This window comes from Lissotriton helveticus, chromosome 11 (assembly GCF_964261635.1).
Source record: "Lissotriton helveticus chromosome 11, aLisHel1.1, whole genome shotgun sequence".
NCBI lineage: Eukaryota > Metazoa > Chordata > Amphibia > Caudata > Salamandridae > Lissotriton > Lissotriton helveticus.
This window is the reverse complement of record NC_136072.1, coordinates 112,586,709-112,600,109: the sequence shown is the minus strand read 5'-3', so window position 1 is coordinate 112,600,109 and position 13,401 is coordinate 112,586,709. Positions and strand designations below refer to the sequence as shown.

Here is a 13,401-nt window from a genome sequence, read left to right as displayed (position 1 = left end):
GTTATTGTCTGACAGTCCTGTGAATTCCAATCCACCTCAGTAGTACAATTCTAAAGTCCCCCAGAACCGCAGGGATGTACTCAGACACCAAACCCTAATTTTGCCACTTGATCTCGATTTACATTTAAAGAAGGTAGAGAAATTATTAAAATTAACAACAACATTTCGCCTCCATTTCCACTGGGGCGTGGAACTAGGCAGGGGTGCCCGCTGTCGCCCCTTCTCTTTGCGTTAGTGCTGGAGCCGTTGGCGATTCTGCTTAGGGCAACGCCACTGTTCCGTGGCATCACTTGGGAGAGCGGCTGGGAGGACAAAGTCTCCTTATATGCGGACGATATGCTAATCTACATGGTCAATCCAACCGAGGGAGTTCCAGCCCTACTGGCGCTGTGCGATGAGCACGGCCGAGCGTCGGGGTATACCCTGAATTGGTCCAAATCCATCATATACGTGCTTAAGGGCCCGAACCCACTTCTACATGACGAATGTCCCCTAACAGTAACAACCACCTCCTTTAAATATTTGGGAATTTTCATCACCACTAATGCCGCGGACTTTTATGCCAAAAACCTACTGCCACCTCTTGCGCGCTTACGTGCGGACGTTAAATACTGGGCTACTCTACCGCTGACCCTCCTTGGGCGAGCGGCACTGTTTAAAATGATGGCTCTCCCGAGGTTTCTATATGTACTGGAAAACTCTCCATATATAGTGCACCAGCGGTATTTTCAGCAGGTTGCTGCGCTGATCTCCAGCTTACTGTGGAGCAATGGCCCAGCAAGGATAGCGCAAGAAAAACTGGTGAAAGGCTGGTACGAGGGAGGAATTGCGTTACCCAATCTCCAATTATATTATTGGGCATCCCAACTCAAAATAATTAATCACTGGATACACACCCCACGGGGGGACCCCGCATTTAAGGCTGACTGGGCACAACTGGGAACAGACGGCATGCTTGCAGTGTTATACACTCCGTCGCGTGTGCGGAACCTACTCGGTCCAACATTTCATACAGCGACACTATGGCACACAGCGCACTCCCGTTTGGGCTGGAAGGGGAAGATAACCAAGATGACGCCGCTGTGGGACACTGGGGCGCTGGGTAACTTACGGTCCTGTAAGGGTTTCGCGCAATGGGACCACATCGGGATCTCAGTGGTTGGGGACCTCTGGGACAAGGGCGCAGTGATTGCATTTCCACGCCTCCAACAGCTATATGGCATGGGCTCCAAGGAGGCATTCAGATATGGGCAAATAAGGCACGCACTATTGCAGGCGATTCCACCCGAAACCACGCTCCCTGAATCATCACCCCTAGAGGACAGGTTGCTGACAGAGTTTATGGAGCAAAAAGCGACCTCTCTCACTTATAAAAAACTGATTAACAACCTGCCAGAGCCCACTCGGAAGCTTAGGGAGAGATGGGTTGAGGAATTGGGTGAGATGGAGGACACAGAGTGGGACGAAGCCCTTGCATCACCGCGAGAGGTTGGCATATCGGCACGGTTCCGTTTAGTGCAGCTCAAGATCTTACATCGCACCTACTACACCAGACCACTTCTCCACAAAATACAAAGGGCACCACACCCTTACTGCCTCAGGGGATGCGGGGAAGAAGGTACTCTGTTTCACACACTGTGGGACTGCCCTCAAATCCAAGAAGTGTGGAGACAGATCATGCGCACAGTCTCTCAGGCCATTGAAGTGTTGGTCCTTCCTGAACCCCGTAAATGCCTGTTGAACGTTTGGGACCCTACCGACCTGAACAGGTATGGCCGGCTATGGGTTACTCTGGCTGTGACTGTGGCGAAACGCGATATCGCACAAAAGTGGGGGGCCCCGGAACTACCTACGGTGGCTGGCTGGATCAGATCTATGGACCTCCTAATGGTGAAAGAGAGGGCAGTTTACGTGCTACGGACCTGCCCCCGTAAATGGAATAAGGTTTGGTCACCGTGGAACAAATATAGGGGAGAGCCGTGTGCACCCTTGCCGGAAGGTGAGGACTCGGAGTCTGAGGAGGACGATGCCTAATCAGTATGGAGGCTTACACTGTACAGTGGGATGTGCGGGGAGGGGCCGGGTTGTAATTATCCCTGAGGTACAATGAAGAATGTGTGACGAAGCCTACCGTTGACTGTGAGAATATGTGCTTCATTGTCGAGTGATGACTTTAGTTGGGTTTGAATGTTTTTTGTTGTTTAATTCACAGCGAAATTGTTAGGGACGGGTACACGTGCCTATTGATACTCTGCCTCTCCGTAACCATCAAGGCATGGAACTGGATACGTGATATATAGTGATTGATTCTGACAACCTCATGTCATGCTCAAGGTACCAAAAGTTGTATATTGTAATACGGTCTATCTTATCGTTTATTCCTCAATATGTACAGAATGATACTCGAAAGTGAAATGCCTATGTTATTGAAAATTTATATCCTGTATTCCTGACAATAAAGTTTTTATAAAAAAAAAAAATTAACAACAACAACATTAAAGTTGTTTCTAGAGCTGTGTTATGATTCAAAAGGCTTGCCAGTGCATACATAAGGCACTAGCCTACTATTAACATGGTGTCCTATAAACAGTTTTGTTCCACAAGGCAAGGATCTTGAGTTCTCAACTATTTATTAAAAGCTCCAATGCTAAGGTCTATTAGTATGGTGTTGCTTAGAGTTCTCACTCAATCATAAAATAATAGTGCCACGCAGAATACTGCAATGATACCAAGTGGGCTATGATACCTATGCCATTTGCCTTCGCTTCTCAGCAAGCCTTGTTGCATGGAGGAGCAACTTTCATATTTTAAGTTCAAGCAGCTAAGAATGTGTCAATCCATGTGACAAAGTCCAAAATATTTTAAACACTAACAAATCCAGCACCCACAAAAAAGGATGCATTCAGAGTGTCAATGTACTGGGTTTCAAATGCATAGATCACATTTAATGTTAACAGGACAGAGGGAAGAAACAGCTCTATCGTCCTTTAAAAAGAGACTTAAAACATGGCTGTTCCCCTAAATTTATGCGCCAACATCTGTCTGCTCTGTTTCACATCAGCGCTGGGATGCCCAAGGGTAGCCATGCGCTTTACAAATCCCTAAAACTAAACCTCGAACTAGCATCCAAAATCCAATGTCCGTACCAGGGAATCACTGGCGCTGGGACTAGTTTAGCATCTAAAGGAGGTCACCGCCATAGACACTTGCACCAACCTAGGACTGTCAAAATTAGCCTAAGTAGATGCCCTACAGATAGTGTAGCTAGATTAAAAGAATTAATTAAACGATATATAAATTGATGTATCTGCATGTAAAAAAGGCCCATGCATCGATACACAAAATTAACCATGATTTGGTGAATGATCACTAACAGAGCGGTATACCTTCTCCGCTTCAACCTGACCACAACCGTATGATGTTTCAACTTTAAATTAAATCACATTGAAACCTAGTCTACCCAAACTCGATACATTTAAATTGCGCCCATGAGAAAAAAAAATAAACAGAGTTATGAGCTAGCACACCCAAACGTGCGGAAAAAAAGGTTGAAACTGGAAAACTCAAGCTGCACCCATGATGCCTGTAAAGTGCTAAAAAATCAAATTAAAAAAAAGCAGAGCAGCCATCATCCTACTTCTTCTGAATTTGGCACCAATGCACCATTACAAAGATCCTTGGCCCATCCAAAATTTACATTGTATTAGTCAAGGCCAATCACAACTCCAGGCACTATGGGTTGTGATAAAGTTAAGAAGAGGCCTTCATGCATGGCCCCTGAGGTTGTATTATATATAGTGCCCCTAGGTTGTAACAAATGTGTGCACCAACTTTTTTGTGTCCCTAGGGCACTTTGGAATTACAGGAAGGGGTCGCCACTAAAGATTGCACGGCCCCTGCTGTAACATGGATCATGCCAGTGCTAAAAGTGCTCTAGCGCAATATCAAGTGGGCGTTTCCTCCTCTGAAGGATGACATGGACCCATGCAAATGAGGGAAGACCGTATCATTGTGCCAGGGCATATTACAGATGTGGGGGCATAGATAAAGAGGCTGTCAGAGTGCACACTGACTGTGTGCCACATAGAGGTGTGAAATAGGGTGCCTCTTAAGAGGGGGTTTTGGTGAGTGAGTGGAGAAAAAAAAAAGAATGAAAAAGTAAAGAATGGAAATTGAGGTCTGACAAGAGGCATACAGTGAAAGCCACAAGAGTGAGAGTTAGAGATCTTGTGAGAATTAAAAATCCAAGAAGCATGAAGAAGATGCGAAGTTTATCAGACCACTAAAAGTTTTCAAATTGCTCACCTATGCTGTAAAGACAGATGATTCCAGGATGTGGAATCTAAGCAGAGCAGTAATTATGAGAGATAGTTTAAATGGAGTTGGAACAATGGGGAGAGATAAAGAGGAGAGAACCAGGGAAGATGTAGGTAGCCAACATAAAAGAGAAAGTGATGCAGTCAGGAAAGAGGAACAGGATCAGAGTAAAAGAGAAGTAGAATACTGAGAACTCCCAGATAGATAGTAAAAAGATTATTTTCTGTCTGCAAATAAGGTTCAACATTGTGTATGGATTTCTCTAGGTGTTGGTGTGTATATAATATACATTTTGTAAATATTGTTCCATGATGTAATTTCAAGTTCACTTTGTCCTAATAATAGTGTATTATTTAAAAAACATTCTGTGGATGCATTCTTATAGTTATTCCCAAATAAAGGTTACTGCAGAGGCTAAAGGCATCCATGCATCCCCAAGCTGGCAGTCACTCACTTCACCAACTTGCAGGGGTATCACTACCCACCTTTCAAAGAGAGGCTAGGATGCATCATGAAGAGAAAGGCTAACTGGCAGCTTCAATCAGCAGTCGTTGAAGAATAGATGGATTTACAGGCTGCAAGTATAATTTCAGAAGGAAAGCAACAATAAATATGGACTTCACAGATATGAAGTCTTGGCATCGATTGATGTGATACTCTAGAAACTGAACATGGATGAAATTGAAAAGTACAAAGATACTTGGAAATGTAAAGAAATTATCAGAAAGAGTGGAAGATACTACATAAAACAACTATCTTTAATTTTTCATTTAACTGCCAACATAAACACATTCTGGAAAGTATTTCCAGAAGTGCTTGTGTTACAAAAGGAGATAAGCAACTTATTGAAAGGTTTTCCAGGAAATATTATTTGAAAGAGCCTTTCAGACATTTGGCTACCCCCGAGAATATTTCACAATGAATTCCCAGAAGGAAGGTCCCAAACCTATCGTAATAATAGTTAGGAGTTTGTTCTGAACCAAATGGTACAAAACAGAATCGGAATTAAGAAACCGTAACAACTAGAATTGGATCAATCAAAAGTCGATCTGAAAATTGAAAAAAGCAGAAGAAAAGGTGCAACTTGAAAAGTTTTTTTCACAAATTTCAATAACAAAGATTAGCCTATCTTCAAGATCTAGGCAATATAATGGCTGTGAGGGACAACAGTGTTTTTAATTTGGGAAGAAACAGAGAAGTTAACCTTAAAGTAAAACAAAATAAACTAAGTCAGGGAGGTTGAGACTATGCAAGAAGAAAAATCTATAGGATTAGGTTTAATCCAAGCCATTAGAGAGCCATAGGGCAAACCTACAAAAAGAATAATAAGTACTTCGGAAAAAAGAAATACCACAAGAGGTCTTGACTAAATAAACAAAGAGATCTATAATTTGGGAACAAGTGAAGACAAAGAGAGAATATGGGTAATAGCAACAGTGATTAAAGAAAGTAAATATTTAACCACAGTCATCTCATCTGTTTCTATTGAAGAACAAGAGAAATGTATAACTGCATTATTATTATATTTAGTAAAGTTTTCTACGCCCATGTATTAGAAATGGAATTCCTGGTTGGATGAGGTAACCCAGGACAGGAAGAAACCGCCACTCTTGTCAGGATAAGCTAGATATGCACTAAAAGATACCCTGTGCTCACCCTCTGGTAGCTTGGCACGGAGCACTCAGATTTATCTAAAGAGGGAATGTGTAAAGTATTTGTGCAACACACTCACACAGTAACACAGTGAATACACCATAAAAAGACTCCACACAGGATTAGAACAATATAATATATTCTAAACAGAACAAGACCAAAATGACAAAAATCCAATGTATAGAAGTTGAGTCCTTTAAGCAGCCCAGCAGTTTTTCTGGCAGTTACAAGTCCAGTAGTATCATATTTTAGGGGGGTCAGAGACCCAGGACATATACCCAAAAGTGCCTTTGATGTGGGGGTGACGAAAAAGCAGCTCAATGAAGTGCACAAGGATCCCTATCAAACCCAGTCCTGTCTGTCAGGCTACCAGTGGAAGGTAAATCAGTGGTTTGTGAGTAGGGAAAACACTACCTATTGAAGTGTAAGTGTCAGTCCCGCCAATTCATCCCTTCCCAGGAAGACCCATCAGAATTCAGATAAGTGCTCAGAATGCAGAGGAGCCTCACCTTCCAGTGCTTGTGGCTGTCTATTGAGAATGCTCAAAGTGCAGCTGTCACCCTACCCAGACGTGTATTGGAGACACGCTGTAAGGCACAAAAAAGCTATGAGCAGAGAAATGTCCACTTTCTAAAAGTACACTCAACAAACAAGTGGCATCTCTAAAATAGTAATGTTAAATTCCATTTCACCAGTACAGAGGATTTATCATTACCGTTCCAAACATATGAAACAAGAAAAAGCTACTCTTCTCTGATCAGGAATTACTGCTTAAAAGTGTATTAAGGAATTCCCAATGCTGGCCTATGAGAGAGGTAGGCCTCACAGTGAAAAACGAAATAGGCTGTTTGTCACTACCAGGGCATGCAAAACGTACAAGTACATGCCCTACCTTTTGCTTACATGGCACCCTGCACTTAGGGTTACTTTGGACTTACTTTGGGGTTGACTTATATGTAATAACACAGGAGTTTAAGTCTTAGCAAGTAGTTTTGAATGTCAAGTTGAAGTGGCAGTAAACTGCACACCCAGGCACTGCAGTGGCAGGCCTGAGACAGGTTTAAAAGGCTACTTCTGTGGGTGACACAGTCAGTGCTGCAGGCCGACTAGTAGCATTTGAGATACAGGCCCTGGGTATGAGGTATACCACTTTACAAGGAAGTTAGCAGTATAACAAATATGCAAATATTCACATATGTATGTGAATACACCAATGTCATTCATCGTGTTTAGGGGAGAAGCAAATGCACTTTAGCACTGGTTAGCAGTGGTAAGGTGCTCAGAATCCAATGCCAAACAAAAACAATTGGCAAAACGTGGAGGCAAAAGGGTAAAAGTCCAGGGGAAATCCACTCCAAGGATGCCAGGTCTAACACTATATATCCAGAAGAAGATTTCAGTGTGATGCTAAACTCAGACACAGATAGAGATTAATAGGAAATGCCAGAAAACCAAAAAGGAGAAGTACACTAAATGTTTAACGTCAGACTTGAACATAACATATAATTTGACAGCAAAAATCTAGAAAGAGAACTTACATTTAGATATAAATTGATATTTTTAAAAAAATGAATCACACTAGGTGAATAATCCAAGGGGATCAGAAGCAGCATAGAATTATGATAAGAAAGTAGACAGTGTATAGAAGCAGGTATACACATTTTAATATAATTATCAGTAAGAATACATGAAAAAGGGAACATGGAAAATTCTTACAGAATGTGATTTAACTCCTAAGTAAATAATGAGATAGAAATGTAAATGTTGCACCATACATCCAGCAAGATGAAACATGCTGAAATACCACTAATGTTTTAAGAAAGCAGATGCGGGGAATACAGTGATGTACAAAGAATACAGCAAAAGGAAGAATGGACATGACGCATGTACAAATAGAAGAATTTACAACAACAAAATACACACATATGCAATTTTATACAAATGACAACATGAACACATTCAAACAATTTTTTGAGAATAAAATCCAACCTTTTGAACAACTGTAGAAAAGTTGATATGGTAGGTACAGAAGAAAAGTAAATCACACCCTAATAAAAATGAGGTAATCATGGTCTAAAGGCATAAAATAAGCAGGGATGTGGAATTCCTATAGCCCGACGCCCAGGGCATATTCTTTGGGGTCAAGGGCAACAAGTTTTAATGTGTATTTTGTCCTTGGGACAAGTAGGCCCAACCCCTTGCAGCACAAACCCTTTGGCTGCCAGTTTGCAGTACCACATTAAAGGTCAGGGAAGGGCACTGCCTGCAGTTATGTTAATGTTTGTGTGCATATGTTAATATTGTTCAAACTTGTATTCATGGTTCATTAATTGAAAGCCTTTATTATTAGGGTCAGCACTCTAAGTAAATGTAAGTTCTGACTGCACTACTGACAGTGGTTCTAGTATAAAAATGTGTACACACTGTTTCAAAGTTTAGCAATATGAGGCTATGCATAATGCTCCCAGAATGCTCTGATTAGATGCGCATATTAGCAGAAGCTTGAAAGCAACATTAATGCTTCTTTGCTTTCAATATAAAATGTTCCTAAAAAATGAAAGTAGGGAAAAAAACATTTAGCTAAACTACTGTAAAATTTCAGGTACCCTTTCTTTGCAGAATCATTTAGTAAAATGTGTTGATGCATGCTAGTATTAAGCAAAAATATTCATATTGAAAATCAGTGTAACCAGTTTCAATAAGGTTATGGGAAACATAAAATTAAACAAGCATTGGCAAAGCCAGTAGGTCTGAAATTGGTGGTCAGCCTTTTAGTTTTGGCAATGCGTGACTTGTTTTGGCATGGTTTTTGTAAAACGATGTGAGAGCTTCCAGGCCCTCACTATTATAACAAACACTGGCAAAAGCAAAAAATAGTTTTTGTTCTCAAAAAAGCACACACTGCCACATTAGTTATTGGCACTGAACAAAACTGCTCCTTGTAAAAGACAGAATGCTGTCACCACAGTGAATCCAGCCGATACAGAAAGAGAGAGAGAGAATTTTAATAAACACAAACGGTCATGGTTAACGCCAGATCAAATTAGGGGCCCAATTATTAAAGAAAGTCTAAAAAAGTGCACCCGTGCATTAAGTGCAGCTATATGTCTTTCGTGAATTCACAAGAATTTACAGAAGTAGGGCAAGAAATTGTACTCCTAGAAAATATTTGTGAACTGCATTTTAGCATGAGCAAATTTGCATGTATAGATTTGCTAATGCGAAAACCTGATTGTTCGCATGTTCATTTTCCCTCCAACCACTTTTTTCCCAACTCTGGAAGAAGGTTTACCTCTGCCATTGTCAGGAGTAAATTTCCAACATTTCTCAGTACGGGAAAATTTCAAAGAAGAGTTGTTGAAAACCCTTAAAACATGCAAGTTAGTAGGTTTGCACAGACTCAAAAGGGCATTCCAACCCTGGATCTATTGCTTGCCACTACCTTCAGATGTATATCTGCGGAAACCTGGCAACATATAGGGATTGCTAGTATTCAAACACTACTATGGTATGAGCCCTGCATAATCAGAGAGGCTATGGAAGAGCTCCAACATAATGAGATTGGTGCCTTAATGTGTTGCTGGCTCTACATGGCACCAGAGGGACAAGTGGATTTTGTTACAGGACAAGTAGATTCATGAAGCAGTCTGCCCCATGGACAAGTAGATATTTTAATAAATTCCACACCCCTGAATAAGCCTTTAAATTTTAGAAACAGATTTACTCAATTTTAACACAAACAGTGCACTCACAATTTATCATATTTAGAAGAGGAACAAATAGAGTATTTGTAGACAATAAACTGAGCAGATCAACAGCTACTAAAAAACAAAAGTTGGATAAAGATATAATAGAGGGAAAAAAAGAAGATACATTAGACAGTGAACCCAGGAATAACAAAGCAGTCAGCTAGACAGATTATGGCTGCTTAGGTACTGCTTTCTAATTTTAGGAGTACTAGATTTCTGGTGAGAAGCAACAATATCCGCATTTGGAAAGGAGGCAAAAGATCAAATATAGTCTAGTTCTTGTCAATATTTTTCACTGCTGAATTTTGACTCAAGTATCTAATTCAAGATTCTACCAACTGTATTAAGTAAGCTAATAACCTCTTTAGTAAGGTGAGCTTCAGCAAATAAAAGGTAAAAGAATTAGAACAAAGTGCCAGAAAGAAAAAAACTAAGAAAGAATGGGTTTAAGTGACAGAGCACAGCACAAACAATTAGGATGCTAGCTTACAGAGAGGAATACATTAGAGAGATCAGCAAATGCTGTTTCCTGGCTGTGCCTTTTAGATTTCACCTATTAATGAAATAACAAACAAGTGAGTATGCCCTTTAAATTGGCTGAGCCAATATACTTTGTTGGTTTCTCAAAAAGACCTCTGTGCTGGATTCCTAAAGTAAAATTATAGTTTGACAGATCCTACGTAAAACTAAAACTGTTTAAGAAATAACACTGTTGTATTACAGTAAAGAATTATAAAGGAAATGAAAAGGGTACATAAAACTCACAATATATATTACACAGCAAAAATAACCTAATTTACAACACAAGTTAAAGATGTTCTCCAAGAAACAAATACGACAATAATCATGTCTACACTGTTACCAGAACTCACCTTCCATCCTTTTTGATATGGCAAACATAATGACCCGACATTGTTGACGTTCCCATGTGACTGATGAAGCCAAATAGCTCATATCCTGTAGGGTACAAAAAAGGCATGTAAATATAATTTTCAATAAAGATCTACTGAAATAAAAAAAATAAAAAAAGTAATGTTGTACTTTCCTTATTTTAACATAAAATAGCCAGGCATCTCAAAACAGAATTTCAGGAAATCAAACTCATGTATACCAGCATTGACTCATTCTTAAGGTTTAGAAGAAAATGTGGGCTAGAGATTCACAGCGTACCATCAACCAGGAGATTTATCTTTTGGGCACAGCTTCCACCACTTGTCAAAATGTTATAAGCATGGTGGAATCACATAACTCCACAGTGTCCAAGTTCCCTTTGCTGAAGACTAGAAGCTATCAGAATCATGTCTGTCCTGCATTTCAATCCATCGTGCAGCATTGTTGTTTTTGCACTGCACTGAAACAATGTCAATAGTATCAGTCATAATGAATCCAAAGACTATACAGAATTATGACACTCGATCAAGAATTTAACCCCATATCCTGTAGCAGAACCGTAATCTAGAGTTTTCATGGGACAAACCAATTGAAGACACCTGAATTCATAATGGTTGATGGCAATGACATCAATTCTTTGTGTGCTCTTACAGACCCAATCTGGCATTGGCTGAAGTCTGGGACAAATAATAGTGCCCCCATTTATAATCCTGATTTAACTTGTGATTCATATCTCTTCTCTCACACTTTCACACTAATGTTACTCAGCATACTACATTAATACACAACCTCTGATATAAAGAAACATTGATGTCCATGTCTTTTGCAATATTTCATAGTCAAGATTTTGATATTTACCCCCAAATAATCAAATTAACATTAAACTAACCACTTCATATTGGCTCCATTTTAACTTTCAACATATTCACCTCAATGCCCACGAGAAAAGGGAAACTGCACTAGGAATATATTGCAGGTGATACAGAAGGATGCAATGATCTACTATTTCTAAAGTAGAAGGGAGGTCCAACAAGCACAGACTTCCTTCCTTCACAAGCACCCAGAAGATGAGTGGTCCTCTGAAGGTAGGCAGAATTAACAGGGTTGGAATCCCCAATTTGGGCTGGTAATTCTACGCCTGCACTGTGTTATAATGAATTTTTACAGCCTGAGTGGTGAATAATATGCAATACTTGAATTTACATATTAGACCTGACGCCCTTGGGTGGTAGTCCTCCAAACTTTTCGCCTTCACCCTTCCTGTTTTGCTGAATTCATTTTTGTTGGATATAGAACTCTGTGCACTTGGTCACTGCTAATCAGTGCTAAATCGCTTGTGCTCTGCATGGTACAATTGGCTTACACCTAATTGGTACATTTAATTTCCTTGCAAGTCCCTAGCAAATGGTACTACCTGTACCCCAGGCCTTTAAATTACCGTATTTTCCGGCGTATAAGACGACCCGGCGTATAAGACGACCCCCTACTTTTCTTGATAAAATGTAGGTTTCATGCTGTACTCGCCGTATAAGACTACCCCCACTTCCAACGCAGTCCTGCATAGCCATTTTGAGAGTCCCCTTTCTATGCCCATGGACTGAGGAGATCATGTGGTATCCTCCCCTTCCGATGAGCGTGGAAGGAGAGCACATGTGGAGGAGCGCCATCTTAGGTGCCTCAGCGCTGGCTGCCTGTCCTGCTGTCTCGTGCTGCTGCCTCGTCTGCCTGGGGATGTGAAAGCGGTTGGACCGGCAGTCTAGGTAGGACTCACGGCGCCATTTGGCCTCTGGCTGATGAGGGGCTGTTATCGTGTTGTTGTTTCAAGAACCCCCCCTGCAGATGTAATTAATTGTCTGGCCAGTCCGCATCCCACTGAGAAGAAATGCTGTTGCTCCTCCTCAAGCAGACGTGTTTATTTTTTAATCAATTCAGTGGCGCTCTCAACATCCTGTTATTCTGGGCAAATCACTTCATGTCCTAGTGCCTAAAAAGAAATAGTACCGTATGTCCTTTTGTAACATAACTGGTGCTCGTGTAAAGCGCTCCGAACACCTTCGGTTCGAGTTCGCGCTATAAACTGCAACAACAAAAACATACCGCCTAATGGACATGTGTAAAATATGCAATCCGCTACTTCTCAGAAACTGGTTCCTCCAGTTTAAGGTGGCAGACTGCCTATCAAATTGTTTGATCATTTTTTGAGATATTGCACGCGAAGACATCAATAGCCTCGCGCCTGTTGCTTCACACGCAGGGTACCTTCATATTTTCAACACATACCGTATTTTACTGTCCGTGCTGCAGGAGCAATGGGCTTCTGCACTAACTACCAGTGGCGGGAAGTCGTTTCAACAAATAAACGCTCTCCCCCCAGCTCTGCACAGATTACCTGCTTTCATCTGCGGGGAATACAACAGGAAAACATAGTCTGCGGCAAAGGGGGTCCGCGCCATCACCTCACATGTAACCGGTACTCACGACAGCATGAAAGCGGGCTTTAATGCCTCACACATTCTGTCTGATTTAGAAAAAAACGCATGGAAAAAATAACATAAATTTTGGCACCCGGCGTATAAGACGACCCCCGACTTTCCAGAACATTTTAAGGGGTTAAAAAGTCGTCTTATACGCCGGAAAATACGGTAATTGTTACTAGTGGGTTTGCAGCACTCATTGTGCTGCCCACTAAAGTAGCACTATAAAACATGTCTTAGGGTAGCCTAGGTGTGGGCACGATGACCCTTCTTGACAGGATGACTGGGGAGTGTTGCACCCAGCCCACTTACACATC

General features: G+C 41.1%; 1 protein-coding gene across 1 annotated transcript in view; it reads right to left on the bottom strand.

The window, feature by feature from the left end:
- The window catches only part of USP13 (ubiquitin specific peptidase 13), a 425,163-nt gene that overhangs the window by 17,178 nt on the left and 394,584 nt on the right, over positions 1-13,401 (bottom strand). Inside the window, exon 20 of the mRNA XM_078667087.1 lies at positions 10,592-10,676. Coding sequence (XP_078523213.1) covers positions 10,592-10,676 — 85 coding nt within the window. The remainder of the gene's footprint in view (positions 1-10,591; positions 10,677-13,401) is intronic.